The sequence below is a fragment of the Aythya marila genome, assembly GCF_965140915.1.
Source record: "Aythya marila genome assembly, chromosome: 27".
NCBI classification, from domain to species: Eukaryota; Metazoa; Chordata; class Aves; order Anseriformes; family Anatidae; genus Aythya; species Aythya marila.
The window spans coordinates 3,261,599-3,282,988 of NC_139068.1; the positions used below are offsets into that span (position 1 = coordinate 3,261,599).

At 60.0% G+C, this 21,390-nt stretch overlaps 3 protein-coding genes across 7 annotated transcripts; 1 reads left to right on the forward strand and 2 right to left on the reverse strand.

Moving 5' to 3' along the window:
* The first annotated feature begins 540 nt into the window (after positions 1-540).
* TNFAIP8L1 (TNF alpha induced protein 8 like 1) lies at positions 541-9,334 on the forward strand. Of its 3 annotated transcripts, none has more exons than XM_082780274.1 (2): positions 541-797; positions 8,366-9,334. In XM_082780274.1, exon 2 carries the CDS (start codon positions 8,368-8,370, stop codon positions 8,926-8,928), a length of 561 nt encoding a protein of 186 aa, XP_082636400.1. In that variant the 5' UTR covers positions 541-797; positions 8,366-8,367; the 3' UTR covers positions 8,929-9,334. The 3 variants fall into 3 exon arrangements, with proteins under 3 accessions (XP_082636400.1, XP_082636399.1, XP_082636398.1); XM_082780273.1 differs by lacking the exon at positions 541-797 and adding an exon at positions 1,769-1,905; XM_082780272.1 differs by lacking the exon at positions 541-797 and adding an exon at positions 1,962-2,215.
* A 1,241-nt stretch (positions 9,335-10,575) lies between these two features.
* On the reverse strand, positions 10,576-15,926 carry MYDGF (myeloid derived growth factor; the record flags this gene model as incomplete). Its single annotated transcript, XM_082780300.1, has 6 exons — positions 10,576-12,387; positions 12,757-12,829; positions 13,376-13,457; positions 13,909-13,970; positions 14,837-14,887; positions 15,687-15,926. 6 exons carry the CDS (start codon positions 15,924-15,926, stop codon positions 12,308-12,310), a joined length of 588 nt encoding a protein of 195 aa, XP_082636426.1. The 3' UTR covers positions 10,576-12,307.
* A 585-nt stretch (positions 15,927-16,511) lies between these two features.
* Positions 16,512-21,181, reverse strand: LOC309887995 (procathepsin L-like). 3 transcript variants are annotated; one of them, XM_082780130.1, is made up of 8 exons: positions 20,826-21,181; positions 18,465-18,584; positions 18,195-18,317; positions 17,881-18,030; positions 17,519-17,743; positions 17,261-17,429; positions 16,974-17,088; positions 16,512-16,737 (listed from the first exon to the last, which is right to left on the reverse strand). In XM_082780130.1, the coding sequence occupies exons 1-8, from the start codon at positions 20,826-20,828 to the stop codon at positions 16,638-16,640; spliced, it is 1,005 nt and encodes a 334-aa protein (XP_082636256.1). In that variant the 5' UTR covers positions 20,829-21,181; the 3' UTR covers positions 16,512-16,637. The 3 variants fall into 3 exon arrangements, with proteins under 3 accessions (XP_082636256.1, XP_082636257.1, XP_082636258.1); XM_082780131.1 differs by having other exon boundaries at positions 18,465-18,685; positions 20,826-20,907; XM_082780132.1 differs by lacking the exon at positions 20,826-21,181 and adding an exon at positions 20,466-20,764.
* Between the last annotated feature and the right edge of the window lie 209 nt (positions 21,182-21,390).

Genomic DNA, 21,390 nt, shown 5'->3' on the forward strand with positions numbered 1-21,390 from the left:
CCGGCTCCCCCTCTCCGTTCCCATTCCCCCTCCCCGGTCCCGGTCCCATTCCTCCTCTCCGTTCTCAGTCCCGGTCCCGGTCCCGGTCCTGGTCCCGGTCCCGGTCCCCGTTCCCCGGTCCTGGTCCCGTTCTCCTTCTCCGTTCCCGGTCCCGTTGTCCTTGTCCCTGGTCCCCGGTCCCCGTCCCTCCCCGATCCCCGGTCCCCGGTCCCCCGCCCGTTCCCGTTCCCGGTCCCGTTCCCTTTCTCCTCTCCCGGTCCCGTTGTCCCGGTCCTGTTGTCCCTGTCCCCAGTCCCCTCTCCCCGTCCGTCCCCGTTCCCGTTCCCGTTCCCGTCCCCGTTGCCCCTCCCCTCTCCCCTCTCCCCCCCGGTCCCGGTCCCTCCGGGGCGATCTCGGGGCACCGAGCGCCCTCCCCCCGGGGCTCCCCCGCCGCTCTCCTATTGGCTGCTTCGTAGCAAGCCCCGCGCTGCCATTGGCCGACACCGCCCGTTGGTACCGCCCCCCCGCCCCCCCCTCCCACCCCCCCTCCCTCCCCTCCGCCGCGCTCGGTTCCGAGGCCCCGGGGGCACCACCGGGCACGGCGGCACCGGGGGCACCGGCACCGACCCCGCGGCGGCCGGGCACGGACAAGCCCCGGGGGAAGCGAAACCGCCCGGGCCGTGCCCTGACACCGGAGGAGCCCCGGTCGCGGTAGCCCCGGTGGTCCCGATCCCGGTGGTCCCGATCCCGGTGGTCCCGGTGGTCCCGGTGGTCCCGGTGGTCCCGATCCCTGCTCCGCGCCCCCCCCCCCGAGGCAGGTGAGTGCCCCGCTGCAGCACCCCGGGAGCGACGGGGTTGGGGGCTCCCGGTCCCGTCTGCCTGTCCCGGTACCGCAAATTTGGGGGGTGTAACCGGGGAGCCCCCCCCCCCGAGGCTTTGTGCACCCCCCCCCCATCGGTAAACGGTGGCTCCGGTAAAGGCTCCGTCCCCTCCCGGTGAGGAAACCCCCCCGGAAAGGTGCGGGGGTGCTGGGGGGTGCGGGGGGGGTCCGGTACCCAAAGCCTTTGGGGAGGGCTCGGGGTCCCCCCGGGGAGCTGGGGGGTACCGGGGGGCTGGGTTCGGGCAGGGGCATGGGGATGGGGGCTCTGGGGGGGGGGGACGGCACCGGTTGGGGCCGGGGGTCCCCAACGGGACTGGGTTCGGGGAGGCGCACGGGGATCCCGGCTCCTCGGTCCCGCTTCTGGCCGTGCCTCAGTTTCCCAGGTGAAAAACGGGGAAAACGGGCAAAAAGGAGAGGGGCTCCCCGTGGTGGTGGGGGGGTGGGGGGTCACAAAGCGGGGAGCACGCCTGGGTCCCCGCCTCACCTCCTTTCCGCCTGGCAGAGGGTGGGGAGAGTTTGGGGTTTCGGCGACAACAGGATGTGTTTGTGTGCACCACGCCTAACCGGCCCGCCACGGGAAACCGGCACCGGGGAAACGGGGCCCCCCCAAACCCCCCCCCACCCCTCCCCGGCTCCCGAAACGCCGCCTCGAGGCCAGCCCCACCGCGGGGCACCCGGCGCACGTGGCTGGCTTGGCGGCACCGCCGCGCGCGCCCTCGTGGGCGTCGAGCTGCCAAGGACCGAAATTTCTCCGACCCCCGAGGGATGAATCCCTTTGGCCGGGGGGAGGGAATCGTGCCCGGAGGAGCTCTGTGGGTCGGGGGTCAGATTTGGCTTCCCCGGCCCCCGCAGCCGAAGTTTTACTGGAGCAAACGGGGCGGTTTTAGGGGAAGGCCTGGAACCGTAAAAGATTTCTTCCCGGCACAAAGTGCGGCGCGGCTGGAGGGAGGCAGCGGGGATGGGAACCGTCCCGGAGGATTCAGCTCCAATCTTGCTGCTTTGTCCTTGCCACGCTCTCCCGGAGGCGCAGATCCCATGCAGGAGGGGTGAGAGGTGCCTCTCCGCCGGGCCCCCCCGGCACGGGACGGATGGATGGCGGCACGGCCCCCGTTTCCACTTCCCCATCAGCCTCCTGAGCCTCCTGCGAGCGAAGGAGAAAGGAAGTTGCCGCGGGAGAGAGCGGCTGATCGCTGCCCGATAAGGGAAGGAGGAAATAGAAGGCGAGACAGATGCTCCAAAATAACCCCCTCCCCGTGTTCCTCCTCCTCTTCCTCCCCGCGTGCAGCCTGCGCGCCCCTCGGCCTCCCCGGGCACGGTGCAGGGGGTGCCCCCGGCCGTTCCCGCAGCGGGACCCCGGTAAGGAAGCGCTGCCGGGGGCTCTGCTCCCACGCTCGGGGTTGGGGTTGGCACCCGGAGCCCCTCGGCCTTGCACAGACACGTCGGAGCTGCCGGGGAAAATCGAGCTTCCCAGGCGCTGCTTCAGATCCGCCTGTGATTTTTGGGGCCAAGTCGGATGTTTCCCAGCCCCGGCAGGCCGGTTTTGTTACGGAGGATGCCGGGTTTGTTACGGAGGAGAAACCCCACCGGCTATTTCGGGTGGTTTCTGGTTCCCCCCCCCTCCCCGCTGTGCCCTTGGCTGCTTGCCGCTGCCGATGGGCTGCAGCCAGGGGCTGGTGGGGCCGCCAGGACGGAGCAGGGCTGAGCGGTGCTGGGGGTGTGCAGGGAGCTGCCGAGGCCCCCTGCTTGCTCCCGTTCCCCCCCAGTCATCCCAGTGCTGAGCCCAAAGAGCCCCAAAGCCGCCCCCAAAGTCCTCGGGCACGTGGGGAGCGCCGCATTGCGAGGGTGGCAAAGGTCCTCCCTCGCTCCTGGGGGGGGTTCTGGTTATAAAACCTTGAAAATCCTCAAGGGCCTTTTTTTCAAGGGATAATTACTTCCCCTTTTTTGCTGCTGCCAAATTGCCGGGCTCGTGCTCTCCCCGTGCACGCACGCAACCCTGGCGCGGGCACCGGGGGAAGGAGCTGCCGGGCAGGGGGGAGCCTCGCGGAGCCTGGTGGCAGTGCCCCCCTCCCTCTGCACGGCCCGGAGCTGCTGGGGACAAGGGGGGGGGACACGGCCGAGCACTCTGCAGTGCCCCTCAGCCGATCCCGGCACACGGCAGGGTGGGACCCGACCACGCAGCACCAGGCAGGAGCTGGGCACGGCGGCACCGGGGCTCGGGGCTTGGCCCCGCAGCGTCCCCCGTGCCGGGCTCCCAGCCAGCTGCAAGGAGAGACCTGTGCCATGGTTCCTGCTCCCGCTGCCAAGAAATGAGGCTTTCCTCAGGCAAGGTGTTTGCTCAGTTGCTTCCTCCCGGGCCTCACCCTGTTGTGCACACACGTGCCGGACCCTGCTCGTCCCCCGCAGCCGGCTGGGGCAGTGGGGAGGGCGGCGAGCGGTGCTGCGTGTCCCCATGGGCACGCACAACAAGGAGCTGTTGGAAAAAACTGTCAGCTCCCTCCTCTGCTACCCAAACACTGCTAAAAACGGGGCCTCGGGGAGGCTGGGAGCCGTGGGGTCAGGCTGGCTGCTGCCGTTGGGGTCTCCAGTTACAGCCCTGTGCCATGCAGTAGCTTCGTCCCTGCTGTAATCCAGCAGCAAGGTTTAATTAATTAATGTTGGTCGGACGCTTGGAGAGCTGGTGTGGGAAACTGATCCAGGCAGGGAGAGCCGGGGGATGGAGAGGGGAGGAGAGGGAGAGCGTCTCCAGCCTCTGATCATGGGCTCAAGCCGGGCTCTGAGGGCCCGGGGAGGTGGTGGTGCCGGGGTGCAAGCAGAGGTGTGGAGGATTGACACGTGGTGGAGGGGAGAGCGGGGAGATCGCACCCCTTAAAAATTTGCTTTTGGCGTTAGCTGGGGATTGGAGCCACTCCGGGTGCCCTCGGAGCTGGGGACTGGTTGTTGGAGGGAACTTGTGAGGGCGAGAGGTGAAGCGGGGCGAGACGGGGACAGGGAGCGGGAGCGCGGGGGCTCGCACGGGGCACGGCCTCGACGAGGAGGTGGAGGTGCCTCTGCTCGCGGCTCGAGCCCTTCCCCTCGTTGCTGCATGCTCGCTCCACGCTGACCCATAAATTATGGAAGTGCTTTTGTGTTCCTGCATGAAATATTCATCCCGCTGCCAGGGGAGCTGGCTGTGCGCTCGCGGGGGCTGCCGGGGTGAGGAGCAGCAGCGCGCAAAGCAACGCCGACAGAGACCTGGTAATTGGGGCCTGGAGGCTCGCGGGCACCCGGGGGAGAACCGGGACCAGCAGGGAGCGAGCACTGGATGGGGGCAGCAGCAAATTCCCCCCCCAAAGCCCTTGCTCCTCCGGAGGGGAGGCGATGGAGGCACTGGCTCCAAGTGCCCACGGCGATGCCGTGCGCTGGCGCTGCGAGCCCGGGGTGCTGGTGCTGGACAGGGATTTGTGTCCCCGGGAGCTTTAATTGATGCTGCTTAACGAGGGGCCGCACTCTGCTCTTGCTTACACCAGCAGTGCTGTAGGTGCCTGTGGGGTTCATCCTGCTTTACACCGGCGTGCAGGGGGTTTAGGCTTCTGCACGCAGTGGGAGTTGGGGATCGGAGCTGCCTGTCCCTGTCCTGGGCACCCGGGGACAGATTTGGCTGTGCTGGGGGTGGCGGGGAGGGGACGTGGCCGCCCCGCTCCTGGCCACGTGCAGGGTGGCTGCGAGCAGGAGGCTGCGGATGGGCAGGATGAGGCTGCCCGCTGTGTCCTGGCTGTGTTCGGTCCTGCTGCTGCCGTGGCCTTTGTGGTGCTCGGCCAAAGCCCCAGGCTGCAGCAGGGAGCCTGTGCCCCGGCCTCGGCACGTGCTCGGCCCCAGAGGAGCGTGTCGCAACGCCTCGGGGCGTGCCAGAGCATCACCTCCGCAGCTCGCGCAGGATGTCCGGGCGGGGAACCAAGCACGGATGTTGCAGCCTTCAGCTGAGCCCCACGGTGTGAGCCAAGCCCTCCGATCCCACTCGGGGCTGCAAAGCCTCCCTGGGAGCTCTGCTTTTCTTGGTAGGATCCAGAATCCTGCAAAAGTGGTGGAAAAAAACCCACAAAGACACGGCCGTGGCTGTGCGTGAAGCCACCATTCGGCGCCGCGGCAGAGCCGTGCCGCACCGCGCTCTTCCGGAGCAGACGGGGCTCAGTGCTGCTCTTTCGGGGGAAGCTGCTGGTTTTCAAGGGCGTTTTCATTAAAAAGAAGAAGGAAAAAAAACAAGCCCCGAGCGAGGCTGGAGACTTCAGCAACAGGAAGGAAATCTGGTGGTTTATTTCGGTCTCAAGCCTGCTCTTTGGGGCAAGGCAGCCTCTTCCGTGCTCTGATAGTGGCGACAGCCCCTCTGCGAACAATGGGGCCAGGAGGGGCCACGGGCCCTTCCCGGCAGGAAAACGTCTCGTTCCTGTGAAATCTCCCGTTCGGTGTTGAGCAGCAGCAGGTCCCTGGGGGAAGAGGAGGGTGCTGGGTGCTGGCACGGGGCCGAGCAGCAGCAAAAGCCCCGCGAGGCGAGGGTGGACGCTCCTGGGTTTGTAGCATGCGTCCGGGGTGAGCACGCTGCACAACAGCCACTGGGGCTAGAGAGGGAGCAGACTGCATCTTTGGGATCCAGGAGAGCACCCTCCAGCACCCATTTGTGCCTCAGTTTCCCCCCCAGGACTGATTCTTGCCAGCCCAGCACGCCCCGGTGCTGGCAGGGTAGGGCTGTGCGGCAGCGAGGCGTTGCTGAGCGCCAGCAGTGCCGGCAGAGCCTGTGCTTGTGGTTGCTAATTGGGAGCTGCGGGCACGCAGGGCAGCTTGGAGAAGCTGGTGCTTCCTATTTTTTAAGGGCTCCGTGGGTGGAGTTTGCACTTGCTTTCTGGCTGCGGTTGCCCAACAAAGAGCTCAGGCGTGGGAATTTCTATTTATACGGGCACCGCTCCCAGGGCATCGCGCAGCACAGGCACGCGGCCGGACGCTGCCATGGAGCCGGGAGGATCCAGGGCACAAACGCAGCTGCAAAGCCCTCGATCCGGTGGGTGTCATGGCCAGGGAAAGGGCTCGGGGCGAGCCATGGGGCTGCGCTGCCTCTGCCCATTGCTCTGGGCTCGGCTCCGCCAGCATTTGGTGCACGGGGCCGATGGCGTTAAATGAGCCCAGCCCGCCTGGGAGCCGCCTGCGGCTCTGCGAAAGCAGCCTCTGCTTTGTCATTTCTGTCTTATTAAGTGCGAGAGTCTCAGTTCAAAGCTCACGCTGGCAAAAATCAATGTTTTCGCATTGGAAGAAATGCTTACAAACCTCTGTGTTTTTCCTCAGGGCTGTAAATAACGCCACATGCGGTATCTTGCACGGTGCCGTTCGCGATGGCTCCGTTACCACTCACTTAATTCGCATCCTCGCAGAGCCTCGGTTGCCCTCCCAACCTCGGGCTGCGTGCAGGGGCGGAGAGCTGGCAGCTGGAAGATGCCCGGGAAGCTGGGGATGAGCTCGCTGCCCCCATTGCCCGGCCACCCCTTACCCAGCCACCTGCAGTTAAGGCTGAACCCACACCTGACGGGCATGGTAACCCCATCCCCATCTCCCTGAGCCAGCAGGGCCAGGTGAGGGCTGTGCCTCGTGCTCTTCTTCGCAGCGAGACAGAGCCTTGGCCACTGCAGGGCTGCCAGGACAGGGCTGCCGTGGTTATCCAAACCCTGCAGGGAGCCAGGCTTGGCTCCCGAGCACCCTACGTGTGCTCCGTGCCAGCAGGAGCTGCTCCTGCCTGCGATGTTTTCCAATCCCCTCGCTCCTCTCGGTGACTGCCGCAGGCTCTGCTGCTTTGAGGAGAAAAACCCTGCTCTCATCTCCAGCCTGAGCATATTCACGGCCAATCTATCCCCATCCGTCCTCACTCCAGCAGCGTCCTTTAGCTTAAACAGCTCTCCTCCCTCCCTGGTGATGTATTTATAGAGCGCTCCCATCCCTTCCCTGCTCTCCTTTTGCCAGGCTGACCGCGCCACGTGCAGACACTTGCATAAGCAACCTGCCTCTCTGCCCATCCAGCGCAGCGCAGGAGCGGCTCTTATCAAGCTGTTCTCACCTCGCTGGGATTTGTAGCGCGGCGATTTCCCAGGGCAAGACGTATCTCCGGGGCTGGTGACGCTTTATTCACTCACGGCAGCTCTCACAGCCGTAATCTGCCTGAGCAGATTGATTTGACGAAGTGGGGCCCGCCGAGGTGCTGGGCGTTGGGCTGGGGGTGAGCAGGGGGGAGGCCTCCCATTATTCACCTCTAGGACAGCCCCACACCAGCCCTGGAGACTGCTGCTTTCACCAGATGCACGCAGAGGGAGTAGAGCTGGTGATAGAATCACAGAATCACAATATCCTGAGTTGGAAGGGAGCCACAAGGATCATTGAGTCCAACTCCAGGCACCAAAAATTCAGACCATATACTAAGTGCACAGCCCAAACTCTTCTTAAACTCTGACAGGCTTGGTGCCGTGACTACATCCCTGGGGAGCCTGTCCCAGTGTGCGACCACCCTCTCAGTGAAGAACCTCTTCCTGATGTCCAGCCTAAACCTCCCATCGCAGCTTGACCCCATTCCCTCGGGTCCTATCACTGGTGTTTACAGAGAATAGACCAGTGCCTGCCCCTCCACTCCCCTCATGAGAAAGCTTTGTCTGTGATGAGGTCTCCCCTCAGTCTCCTTTTTTCCAGGCTGAACAGGCCCAGTGCCCTCAGACACACCTCATACACCTTCCCCTCTAGGCCCTTCACCATCTTGTTGCCCTTTTCTGTACGCTCTCCAGCAGTTTCACATCCTTTTTGTACCGTGGTGCCCAGCACTGCACACAGTGCTTGAGGTGAGGCTGCACCAGCACAGAGCAGAGTGGGAAACCAGTGGCAGAACCAGCCTGGGCTCCGGATATGTGGTCATAGCAGGCGGACAGAGACAAGGAGCAATATTTCTTTTAATATTTTGCCGCAGCCCGGTGCGGCGGTGGGTGCTTGCGTGGAGGAGCTGGGCCCGTACGTGAGCACACGGCCGCGGCGGTGACTCAGCTGCCACCTGGGTCGTCCCCAGCTCACCCTGCAGGAAGTGAGTCAGGTTTTAAGGAAGAAGCGTTCAAATGATGGGGCAAGAGCCCTTCCTGTGGAGGTAGCAGCGCGGTGCCGATCACAGGAGGTTGCAGGGCTCGTGGGCCGCGCGCAGGTAGGGACCCCGCTGTCACCTCTGGTGCTGTCTTTGATGGCATCGCGTGCTGTCTGGCTCAGCGTGCTGTGGTTTGGTCCCATATTTTGGGGGAAAGAAAGCCAGGAGTGCCCTGTAAGACACCCCACGACCAAAATCTGGTGTGTGGGCTCGGCTCTTCTCTGCCCTGGCACCCAGGGGCTTCCCGACTGGGAACCACTCTTGGTCTTGTCTAAGATGCTCTTTGTCCTCCTAGGAGGCTGCATGGGGAGGAGAGGTAACAGGGACTGTTCCAGGGCATGGGCTGAACTGCGTGTGCCTCTTTTTCCCTACAGAGATGGACACCTTCAGCACCAAGAGCTTGGCCCTGCAGGCCCAGAAGAAGCTCTTGAGCAAAATGGCTTCCAAGACCGTGGCCAACGTCTTCATCGACGACACGAGCAGCGAGATCTTGGATGAGCTCTACCGGGCCACCAAGGAGTACACCCACAACCGCAAAGAGGCCCAGAAGATCATCAAAAACCTCATCAAGATCGTGATGAAGCTGGGCGTGCTGTACCGCAACGGGCAGTTCAGCCCCGAGGAGCTGCTGGTCATGGAGCGCTTCCGCAAGAAGGTGCATACCTTGGCCATGACAGCCGTCAGCTTCCACCAGATAGACTTCACCTTCGACCGCAGGGTCATGTCGGGTGTGCTCACCGAGTGCCGGGACCTGCTGCACCAGGCTGTCAACAGCCACCTGACGGCCAAGTCACACTCCCGCATCAACCACGTCTTCAATCACTTTGCGGACTACGAGTTCCTCTCGGCTCTCTACGGGCCGGCCGAGCCCTACCGCACCCACCTGAAGAGGATTTGCGAAGGCGTGAACAAGATGCTGGAGGAGGACAGCATATGAAAGGGGAGGATGAGATAAAAGTGGCCGCGCGGGGCTGTTGGCAGCCGCTGCCAGACTCTGCATCCTGTTACCTGTGAGACCGAGGCTGGGACGTATTTTGGTGATTACCAGGCTTTCCGTCCTTTTCTCTCTAGTGCTAACTCTCCCATTTTCTCCTCATTAATGTAAAAGACTCAGCCTCTTGATTTTGTCTAACCCATGCCCAGGATCTGCAAACCTCCCTGCACTGGGCTGAGTCCTTTGCAGGGGATCCTGGGCTTCTGGCCTCCCCGGGCTCCTGATGTACATTTTTTTTTTTTTCCTTTGCCCACCAAGTGCTCTTAGCGCAGAGTCCAAGGAACTGGCTGGAACTGGACTCTCCACACTGAACTTGATTGTAATCCTCCTATGGAAAAAAAAAAACAAACAAACCAAAGACTCGTGGTGCATAACACCTGTAAGGTGAATCTGAGCGGGTGGGCAGCTGCTCGGAGGAACAGTTGTGATACCCTCTTACCAGAGGGTTTCGGAGCTGCGTGGCTGTATTTCAGCAGGGTTTGAGCAGCTCCACAATACAGGGGGGCAAACCATGCCCCGGGCTTGTGCTGCCCGGCACAGGAAGGCGCCTCTGTGCCTTGAAGGCTGGAAGGGGCTTTGGCCTCCTGAAGACAGGTCCTGGCAAGCAGAAGGATCCCCCTTGCGCTGTCCCCCGGGGCTGCACAGGTCACCCAAGTGACTTGCAGGGACCTTCTCATCCCAGGCACGACTGTTCATCCAAAACTCAGCTGGAATCGCCTTCCTGTGGACGGTGTCACTGTGATTGCTTAGATGCCTTCCTCAGTAATTGTGCAAAGCTGTCCCAAGAATTTCACATGTTTTACACGTCCCTGAGTGAGTTATGGTTGTTATTTTTTAGCAAACTCTGTAGCCCTGATGAGTTATTTAAATAAACTCACCTGTTTGGCTTGGTTGCTCCATGTGGTTGGTACGAAGGCGGGCAGCAGTCACAAAATGAGCGCTGTGGGCGGCTTTGTCCTTTAAATAAGGATTGCTCTCTGTGCCGGAGGCTTTTGCTCTCCTTTCCCCCTGGCATGAGAACAAAGATCCTCCCACCCCTGCCTTGAACCGCTGCCTGCCCCTGCTCCCTGGCACAGCAGCGTTGTGCAGCCGGCACTGAAGCAGCGCAGAAGAAACGTTGCGAAATCCCAGTGCAGACCAGTAGCAAAGGGCTGGGGCCCCCCGGGGGTGCCTGCGTCCCCTGCATGAGCCTTCCCTCTGTCCCCGTGCCACACAGCAGGAGCTAAAAAAGCACAACCCTGGTAACAAAAGGCAAGGGGTGACCTTACGGAGTTACGGCGTGTTGTGCGCTCGGAGCGTGGATGCGCCGGCAGTGGCCTATTTCCCACACTCTGATCTTTGCTTTGAGCATTGAAAATTGCCCTTTTAGCATACAAGACGCTGCACAATTTCAGCCGGCCTTATCTTCCTGACCTTCTTGTGCCTCCTGTTCCATGGGATGTCTCCATTGCGATGATTGCCGACTGCTCGCAGATGCCAAGCGGAGAGCAGCCCAGCCGCTCACGTTCACCACTCCCTTTCCACTGCTGGTTTGAGACGCTGATAAGTTTCAGCCTTAAAGATGAAAAAAGAAATAAACCCCCCAATCTCTGCCATTTCATCGGCATGGCTCCAAATATCACACCTAATTTAATTGCACAAGGCAGCTCGGGACGCGGGGTAGGCACGTTCACAGGTGCGCACGGAGAACGCAGCCAAGGTTCACAAAGCTGTTGGCCCCTTGGAGAGGGCAGGGAGAAGTCGGTTTTGGTGTGCGACATCTGAGAACAGACGTTCCTGTCCCTGCTGGGCTTTCTGCAGCTGTCAGGTATGTGCTGAGGAGCAGCCGGAGCTGGAAACAGCTCGTTGCTGCTCGGTGGAGTATTGGCAGATGCAGAGAACACACAAAGCGGAACGGGGCTGATGGATGCTGCCGTGGCGGCTGCTGTGCTGACAGCCAGAAATGCTTTGCTCTTCTGTTCTCGAGGTGCATGTCAGCACCAGCTGCATGATGCTCCTTAATTGCAAGACACATCTCTGCGCAGATGAATCTCCTGACACACGGCATTTTTCTTTGTCCTCGGTGTTTCTTACACCCCAGTGCAGCAGCCAGGCCCGTGCTTAACCCACCGAGGGCTTGGCACCGGCACCAGGTTTCCTTCACACACAAAGGAAGCATCCAGGGACAGCCTGGAAAACAGCAGCTCTAAAATCCCCAGTGCAAGGCACCCCCAGACTGCCAAAGACCAGGGAACTCCTCCCAAAATGGGAAAAGCAGCTCCCAGTGACCACAGCCGTCACGAGGCATCACCTCTGGGCAAAGCACCCATCACGACAGCACTGGGTTACATAAACTTACAGGTTCTGCGTGCTGCTGCTGGGATGTGTCTCTCGGGTGGGCCCCATAAACCCTCTGCAGCCTCCAGCCTCCTGTGTGACACCTCAGCTCCTCCTGGCCAAGCAAACGCCGAAGGTCATGCCACTCGCTGGACATCCAGTTAGAGAGGGCAGGAATCACAGACCAAAGCAAGCCCGGGCAAGAGCACGATGCTTTATTTATTTGTTTATTTACACAGGAAAGGAATTCCACATTCCCTCACTGTTATTACTCTAGATAAGAAAAAAAAAATTTGCTTCTGTACGTATAAAATAGTCCTGCAGTTGTACTGAGACATGGAAGTGTTGCTTGGATTGATTCCTGGGTTGTGTCAGAATAAGAAGCTTTGCCTTCCCCATGCCAACTTATCCCAACCTGCAATCAGCGCTAAGGCAGGAACAGAATATCCTCTCCAGCAAAGCCAGCGACGGTCTTCAATAGCTGCACTCAACAAGGAGTCAGATAGCTTTGGCCAACCCTATCCCTTCCTTCCCCCTCCTACCCAATTTAATTTGTTTCTCCTGCAATGCTGGCAGAGAAAGAAATCCTGTCACCACCCTCCAGAGACTCCAGAGTTAACAACTTTCCTTTAGCAAACCTTGCTTAAATCCAGCCGCTTATCTTTCTGCATTGCTCTTCCTAGCAAGGAAGATAAGGAGCCCTGTTAGAGGGGAGCTTTACCATATTCAGCAGATCAGTGAAGCAGAAAGCGGGCAACAGAACGGCTGGCTGCAGATCAGGAGTCTCAGAGGAGGTTTCCAGCTGCAAAGCACATTGTTACTCTGACACAAGACAGAATGCATCTGTCTTAACACCTCCAAGTCCCACTTGTGTTGGACCCTAGCACGTTTCAATATGGAAAACAAGAAAGGTTTGGCCGACCGAAGAACCCGCCAGTAACAAGTAACCCCCGTTATCTGCCACGGTCTTCCGGCCAAAACGCCCTGCCCAACAGTGTCCGTGGGGTCACAGCTCATCACGGGGTGTTTTTGCTACGATCATGAGTTTCGACAGTTCAAAACGGAACTTGCCTTCCCTGTGAGACACTAGAAAGAGAGAAAACAAGCAGAGGATAAACAGATGGTAAGGCACGAACAAAACAGCCCTGCTGGTTCCCTTCCAGGACGATAAAGCCAGCAAGTCGGGCATTGCACTTCCTTCTATGCACAGTACAAGCACGTTGTGATAAACCCATTCTTCCCCCATGCTAATTAGCATTTACACTGGAGTAGGACCTGCAAAATCTCGCTGCCAACTGTGGATTAAGAGCACTACACTCCCGACTCCACAATGTGCACTGTCTGCCTCTATATTGTCACCTATCTGCTTTAAGCTTAAACACTCGTCTCCTGGTAGTCAGCCAGGCTTGTCTCCCACACCAGGCCCTTTCCCACATGGTTCTCTTGATCACAGACCTGTTGTTTCAGTGATTTCAAACTCTTCCTGTTTTAAAGGGACGTCGCTTTGTCCACCCACTGCAGCTTGAGACTGAAACGGGAAGGAAGAAGTTTTAGGCAACTGAGGCAATCCAAGAAGCTTCTGTATTTAAGGCAAACAAACAGCACGTTTCGAAAGACAACAAGCTCGTGTTTTAATAACGTGGAGTGAAAGAATTAAATCTGCAAAGGAAATTTGAAGGAAAATCCCTGGCTATGTTTCCATTTCCTTTAAACTACAGACCTGTGCCCTTCAGGTGACTGAAAGCTGCATCGCTCTAGGCTAGGAAATGGAAGAATGAATTTGCTGAGATTAAACCAAGACTCCCCTTGCCTTTGCACCTGGGCAGGATGGTGTCTTCTGGAGCCAGTGACACCAGCAAAGCCAGCAGCTACCCAATGGCACAGAGGGAGCAGAAATAACACAGTGCAGGAACTCCTTTCTGAGGACGCCCTCCTGACTGCCACCACTCTCTAATTAAGGGTGTGGCGGCGTATGTTTTACTGGATAGATGCCTAATAAATGTTTTCAATGTCCAATTCATGTTGCATAGCAGCCTCCCATATGCCTACTTCCACGTGATCAGATGGGACTTACATAAGCCATGGCGTGCTCTATCTTGGCTCCTTTCACTTCAGCTTTAAACTGGGTGAAGAAGAGATAAGACTTCCCTTGGGGCCTGAAACGAGAGCAGAGTCTTTGACATAAACAGCAGGAAAAGGCTACGCAGGAGGTGAGAGCACAGGGAAGTTCAGGCACAAGGGCGAACGCTGGCTCTCAGCTCTCCAGGACACAAGCATTAGGGACCATCTTGCTCTGACTTCCTAGTGAAGGAGCAAGTCAGGCAGCTTCTTCTAGTCCCTGCTGCTGGCAGAGAGGGTGGAGGTGTAGAAGAGCAGCAGGACTCGGGGCTCACTCCCTCCACAGCCACCTCTGGCTCTCTCGTAGCTCCACCTAGTGTAGCGGGGTGACAGGGGGGGGAGAAGAGCACTTAGAAACCAGCACCGGGCTCGAGAGCACACCCGGAGTCACAGCACCTCGTGGGAGAGGAAAGCCAGAGCTGCTCAGCCCGGATCCCACCTGCCTTGCTGTTCCTTTTGCCTCAGAGCCTTTCGGGTTAAACAACGCACCTCCAGACAGAGCAGGAGAAGAGCAGGTCATCTTCGCTGACTCCAATGATCATCTGCCATTGCTGCAGAGGGGAAAGGCCTCCACAGTTAATGCAAATAAGAGCCTCCCACTTCCCACTCACCCCCTGCCTCCCAGCTGCAGGCATGACAAGCGTCAACCACTATAAAATAACCCGGTTACAGGACAATTGCTGTTGGCTCCCTTTATTCTGTATTTCGCAAGGCACGAGGCGTGGTCACCCTCTGCTCTCCACGGCTCCATTAGTACCATTACTGAAAAGAGTTAAAGTTTCATTTCCCTTTTACACTAAAATAAACAGACCCGCTTTTATACAGAGGACTTGCAGATAAGGAAGTACAAACTGTGTCTGTCTGTACTGCACTTATTGCAACAGCAGCACGAGCCACAAAAACCTTCAAGCCTCCTAGAGAACACAGGATTTACTCCTACAAGGCCCTTCCTACCAACTGGGGCGTGAAATTGTCACTCTCCGTTCCCCGGGGAAGGCACACGACCTTAAACCTTGCAAATGCCCCGGCCTTGGAACCACACCACGGGGGCACGAAGGTCGCTTCCATTCAAGAAGCGAATCCAACAGAGCTACTTTTGCAAACGTGCAGTGTTGGAAATGCTGCAGCCAGCCTCCCTCACAGCTCCTGGGCCCTAGAATCAGCTGATTGTAAAGGAAAACACTTCCTCTCCGGAGAAAAAGAAGTTTCTTGTCCAGGCCACGAATTAAACTTAGGGAACAGGACAATGACTGACCAAAGGAGGCTCGGGGCAGAATAGCAGCCTTTTATCTCTGGGGCATACACATCCTTCCCAGTCACCACCGGTGTCAACACAGATATCCTGAATGTTTTTTTTATTCTGTGCAGCCACAGGGCCTAAGGGTAAGGGAAACATTTGAAGGTTTGCCTGACTCACCTCGTTCGTTCCTCCCTGAGCAGAGTACGTGAAGGTGCAGGTGTAACCTCCCTGCGAAAAGAGCAGACCAGCAGCCTTGTTAGAGCGAGACGCTCCGTGTGAGCAACAGTTTGCTCAGCACAGGCGAATTCTCAGCCACGCCACGAGATCTGGGAACGCCTGAGAGCATGTGGTGGGGGTGACACGAGGAGGAGCACCCCCCGGCCGTGTGGCTGGGGTGCTGGTTGGGGCTGCAAGGCCCTTATCCTGTGGGGTGAGCTGTGGGGTGTCCTGTGGGGTACCAGCAGGACCCCGCGGTGTTGCTGTGGGGACTTACAGCTCAGGGGGGGCCCAGGGACCCGCCCCCCCTTCCCCACAGAGCCCCGTCCCCTTGGCAAGCCTCTTTCCCCTGGGACCCCCCCTTCCTGGCCACCCCCTTCCCCTCACCACGCCCTGCCTTCCCTGGGGGCACCTCCTCCCGTTGGAAGCCCCTTACCTCGGGCCCCCCCTTCTCGAGGGACACCTTCCCGGGGTGCCTCCTGCCCCCCCCCAGCACCCATTTTCCTTGGGGACCCACCCTGGGGCCCCCCCTTCTCCTTTGGGGTCCCCATTCCCGGGGGGGGGCTCCCTTCCTCCTGGGGCCCCCCCAGCCTCAGCAGAGCCCCCCGGGGACCCCCCAATTCCCCAGCCCCCCCTATATGGGCCGCCCCCCCCCAGCCGCTCCCATAGCAACCAGCCCGGACCCCCCCCTTCACCACCCTCGTCCCGCCTCCCCTCGCTGTCAGCCAATCCCCGCACGGGGTCGGAAGAGCGACGTGCGCCCCCGCCAATCGGGGCGAGGCGCGTACCCTCTCCTCTCCCCGGCCCTCACCAGGCTCCGGGAGAAGGAGTGCACCTCCCCGCCGGGCCTCACGTCGAATTCGGCGGCGCTCGGGCCCTCGGCGGCCCGGGCCCCCAGCCACAGCAGGGCGGCGCCGGCCACCACCGCTCCCCACAGCCCCCGGCCGCTCCTCCCGCTGGGCGCCGCCATCTTGGCCAGGAAGCCCGCGCTACGGCGGCCGGGAGGGCTCAAGGCGGGCTCCTGGCGCTCGGCCGACGCCGCGGCGGCCATCTTGGGTGTGGGCAGGGCTGAGGGGGGGAGGGGGGAATGGGGAAGGGATTGTGGGGACAAGGGGATATGGAGGGGACGTGGAGGCGTTGGGTAGGGGACAAGGGGACAGTGGCCACCTCACAGTGCCCCCATGGACCCCAGGCTGTGGCCCTGGGGGGTTTAGGGCAGCTGTGGGACCCCCTCAGCCCAGCCTGGCACCTGTCACCCTCCTGAGGCAACAAAGCCCCACGTTGGGAACCAAGGGGTTGGCAATAAGCAGCAGCATGAGGGAGGTTCGTTTTCTGCCCCGTCATGTAGTTTTGCTTTAGTAAAGACCTGTTTTTAAGAGCTGGGCTTGTAGGGGTCAAGCAGAAGTGGAGGCACGGTCAGAAGATCGAGTCCTGGCTGTGGTGGTTGGGAGTTCAATGGAAGGAAAAGGGGCACCGGGAAGGGAACAAGGCAGAGAAAGCTCCTCACTCCGAGCAAAAAGGAGCTTTGGCTTTCCCAGCAGGGAAAGAAAAGTACCAGCTGCACCTGCCGTGCTGAGGCAGCCAAAGCCCACCTGCCCCCTTTTGCAGACAACAGAGTGATCAGCCAAGCCACTTTTAATTGCTTCTCCCCACATACAAACAGAAACCCCTTCACGAAGGACCCGGCTCTGTCCCTGCAGCCAGGCGGGACAGGGACACGTGGCGATGGCTGCCTTCTGCCTCACACTCTGGCCCAGGAGGCTCAGAGCAGAGGAAAGCTGGCCTGGCTGGCCACCCCGCAGTGGTTGTTGGCGCCCTTCAGCAGGCGGATGTAGCCCTGCTCGCCCCACACCTCCGACCAGCTGCAGGAAGAGACAAAGAATTGAGCACATCTGCGTTCCCACGCAGGGAAAACTGGCCCTGTCGAGGGAGGGCAAGCAGAGAGAGAGGACAGGAGCGCAGGAGAGTCCCGTGGGATGGGGACAGTCCTGTTGTGTCCCCTCCCTGCCTGGCTCTGAGCTCAGAGGAGCCCCAGCAGGAGGGGAGGACGGGCCATGCCCAGGGGGGGCAGCAGGTCTGGGAGCACCTCCACCCCTACCTGTTCTTTAGGATCCAGTAGCTCACATTCTTCCCGCCCTGCTGGCTGGTGCCATAGCCCACGGCCAGCATCCCGTGGTTCACCTGGTGGCTGCAAAACATGCTGCTGAAGATACCTGGGAAGAGCAGAAATGGGGTGAGCCGGGGGTCGGCCCCAATGGCTTACTTTCCAGGCAAAAGCAGCGTGGCTGATCCTATTCCCCTGGACATTCCCCTATTGAGCTCAGCAAAGTAACCCTGCCTCGGTTTACCCTTTCCCACTCCTCCAGGTGAGGAGGGAGGTGGTACCTGACTTGTAGAAGTGGAAGAAGAACCCACTGGCATCCACCGCCACAGACACGGGACCCACAGTCGCCACCGCCTGCTCCAGCGCCTCCTCGCTGCCCTCGGCCACCAGCCAGATGGCGGAGCAGTTGGCCGCCCTGTCCTGGGGGTTGTACCTGCAGCTGGACGTGTCCTAAAAACGGGGAGAGAAGACCACCGGGGCTGAGGACCCACGGGCACGGCTCTGCCCGCGTCCCCACCCTCCTGCCCGCCGCCCCTTACCGTGGCCAGGTAGGGGTAGATGTGCTCCGAGTTCAAGCCGCCGTTCTCACGCACGTACTGGAAGGCGCGGGTCATGTAGCCGCCGTGGCAGCCGTTGTTGCCCAGCTTCCGAGAGCAGTCGATGAGGTTCTGTTCGCTCAGCACCACCAGCTTCCCCGTCCGGTTGAAGACGAGGCCCTCCAGGGCCCCCGTGGCGCTGAACGCCCAGCACGACCCGCAGTGCCCCTGGGCGAGATGAGGGGGGTATCACAGCATCCCCCAAAAAGCTGACGGAGGGGGATGCCATGCTCTGGATTGCCCAGAGGATTTCTGGCGCTTTGAAGGATGCAGCCTCCTATTTCTGCTGCCCTCCCCGTGCCCACCTGGTTCTTCACAGGCGTCACGTAGCCCTTGGCCCTCCAGTCCACCTCTGCCAGCGTCTTCAGAGCTGGCGATGCCTGGAAGAGCAGCGGGGGCTCCTCCTGCTGCGCTGGGGTGAAGCCGTTCAGGAGCTGGTTGAACTCCTCGTCCGTCTGCAGGTTGCACACGCGTGTGAGCGGGGCTGCAGCCCGAGAAGCGGCCCAGCACCGGGGACACCAGCACCCCCGGGGCGGGATGGGTGTCCCCAGACCCTGGCTCAAGCCCCGGGTGCCTCGAGGGGCCTCCAGTCCCCGGAGGAGGTGCCGAGCACAATTACCATGTCCCCGTAGTGGTTCATGGCCAGGCGGAAGGTGTGCTGCCCCTGGGCCTCCTCATGGTTGTGCTGCTCGATGCGCCGCAGGTTCTTCTCCCAAACCTCTCTACGGACAGCCTCAGCCTCCTGCCGAGGGGCAGAGCAGCCCGGGGTCAGGAACAGCCCCCCCAGGAGCACCAGAGGGGACACGTTGGGTGCAGACCCCTCCGGAGCTAGCCCCAGCACGTGCTCCGAGGCTTGAGGAGCAGAGGAGCTGGCCCCGTGCGGACCTACCCTGGTGTACTCCTTGGCGTAGAGGCTCTTCCAGCCTTCCCACGCCTCCTCCAGGGCAAGGTCCAGCGCCGCGCTGCAGCCCAGCAGGGCCAGCAGCAGCCCCAGAGGCACGGCCATGGTCTGGGGGGGAAGGAGAGCGGGCTGGGGGTGGTCCAGGGCAGAGCCCCCCCCCGTCACCCCATGGCTGGGGCAGGCTGAGTCTTTGCAAGCCTGGATTAAAGCTGAGGGGGAGGAGGAGAAATGCAAACAGAGCGGCTGAGCCAGGGGAAGGCAAGAGGCACGTTTGGTGCTTTGGCTGGAGCAGCCCTCGCGCGGACGCGTTTGCTGTTTTGACAGGAGCTTTAGGAGGTCTTAGCTGTCCTTTTGGTGGTATTTAACTGTCCTTTTTAGGAGAGGAACGAACAGCTTCGCGAGACACCAGAGCCCCTTCCTGCTCCCCGGATGGCAGAGCAAGGCAAACACAGACAGAAGGCAGCAGGAGGGGCAGGGATGGCAGACACTGGAGGTGTCCCCAGCTGCCACCACGCATCAACCCCCCCCTTAAACCACCACAACCCCTTTTTATTTGCAAAACCCTGCTGATACGGGGCTGCCCCCCTCTTCTCTGCTATCTGTCCCTTGCTTCCTCCCTTGCTACAGCAGCATCCGCCCGGCTGTTGGCTGCATGGCTGGCACCGAGCACCCCTCAGTGCCTCTGCTAGGGGACTCAGCACCAAGCAGGCTCAGGCCCCAGGTGGAGCAGAGCAGGATTTGCTGCACGGGGATAGCTCCAGAACAACGTTTGCCTCTTGGCTGGAGGGCCACAGAGCCCTGAGAACAACACGAGCACCAGGGAGGGGAGATTATCTGCACTGCTTTCTGATAAGGAAGGCAGAAACATTTCCCCAGGCCACAGCTTTTGCCCCCGCACCCCAGCACCCCCTTCCTCTGGCTGGCCCAGGGCTCAGCCTCCAAGCTCCGAGCTGGAGCAGCTCTGGGACTCGCTGCAAAACAGAAGAGCCCCGAGGAGCACGAGCTGGGGCTGCTGGGTGGGGCTGGGGCTGTTTTCACTCGAGAGCCGACAGAAATCTGCTCCGGCCTCCGAGCAAGGGGCTCGAGCTGCAACCAGAGATAAGGGGGTTTTGTTGTTTTTTTTTGCAGATGGGGAGGCAGAGAGCAGGGGCAGCACGCTGCGAGGATTACACACTGGGACCAGCAGCGATCCCTGCTCCACGCCGATGACTGAAGCCTCGCATCTGTCCCAACTCAAAGGCTGCAAGCCCGCGTGCTTCGCCAGAACCCCTCGGCGAGGATTTTCCACTATCAGGTTACACCCTGCTTTTTTGCAGCCTCACTCACGCAGCCCTCCCCAGCTCCCCCGCCAGCGCAGCCATTTGTCTTCCTCCCGGGCCTTTGATAGAGCGTGGTATTCCCGAGCAACTCCAGCAATCCTGGAGGCACTGCTCTGCAGGCAGCACGCAGCAGGACCCCACGACCCTCCCAACAGAGAGCCAGCCCTGCCCGAGACACGGCTCCCAACCCAAGGAGCAGTTTCAAGGCACTGACGTCGCCTTGAAAGAGCGAGAGCCAGCGTCGCACCTCCGTTCCCCACCCTGTGGGAAGGGAGATGCTGGGAAGTTTTCCATTCGAGCATCTTTCAGGGGGACGGTGGCTTTCTGAGCTAATTTTGTAGCGCAAGCAGCGTGTTGTTTTTTTGTTTCAAAATAAGTCATCGGGAACATCTGCTCTCCTCCACATCCTCTGCCTAAAAATAAAGCCCCACATGTTGGATTTTCGCAGGAGAAGTGCCTCCCGACAAACTCTCAGGCTCGCTTCTCCTGTTCTCGAGGAAGAGCAATTTTTGCCCGGCTTCCCCAGCATCCATTACAATGCCCTGCGCTTCCTGCGGCCGTTACCACTTGCTCTCACAGGAAATTAACTCAGCTTCAGCTACAGCTGCAAATTTTCTATCCAAAAGAGATACCTTGAACCTGGCTTAACCACGCTTCACACTCCAATTACCTTTCTCACAGGACAGCTGGGTGGAGGCCTCCTACATCATTTGTGTTTCAATCCCCAGCAGAGCCTGTTACATATTGAAAAGCTCAAGATTGTGGTAGGTGATTTCCCAGTTAATGCCTCTCAGGATCTCAGTACCCAGAAGAAGAAAAACATCTCCTTTTTATGGCATCAAATAATCCTACAGCTTCAGAAGCAAGCTCGGAGGATCAAAGGAGCTGACAGATTTGTAAACTCCTCGAGACAAGAGCATTTTAAGAGTGCATTGCAGACATTTTAAGAACACTTGCTCTTTTGGGACAGGAAAAAGCACTTGAGATTAAGACTGGAAAGCAGCAAGCCCTGCAAAATAAAGCTTCTTACCATGCACTGGCACCCACCCGGCTCTAAAGAAGGCAGGGAGAAAGGGGAGCAACTTTTCTCTCTGCAAGGCAGATTACAATCTTCTCTCAAGGAAGCTTGAGAGACGTGCAACTTCCTCCATTGCCTCCCCTTCCGCCCCTGCAACCTCAAAGCTGCTAAAACCCCACTGAAATGGGCCAACTATTTGGGTACAGGCATGAGAACGGGGCAACGCGCTCACAGCCACGTTCAGCAACCCAAATCCTCCAGCTGCGAAATGCTTTGCATTTAAAAGCAAAAGCCTCCAGCTTGCAACCTCAGGGCATTTAATAGCACTTTAATTAACGTCTGATCCCCGTTTCGAAAGGGAAACAGCAAGGCCAGGCTTTGGGAGCTTTAAGCTCCGCGGAAGGCGAGCATAGGCAGGCCCCAGCACCTGCAGTGAGCAGCTCCGTGCCCGGGGCCCACGTGCGTCCTAGCGTGGGATCAGAGCTGCGAGCGTTTGGCAGCCAGGCCAGGCACCGCCAAGCTGCAGGGCAGCTCCGGCCCCCCCAAGAAGCCAGAGGGAGTCGGGGTGCTGGGCGAG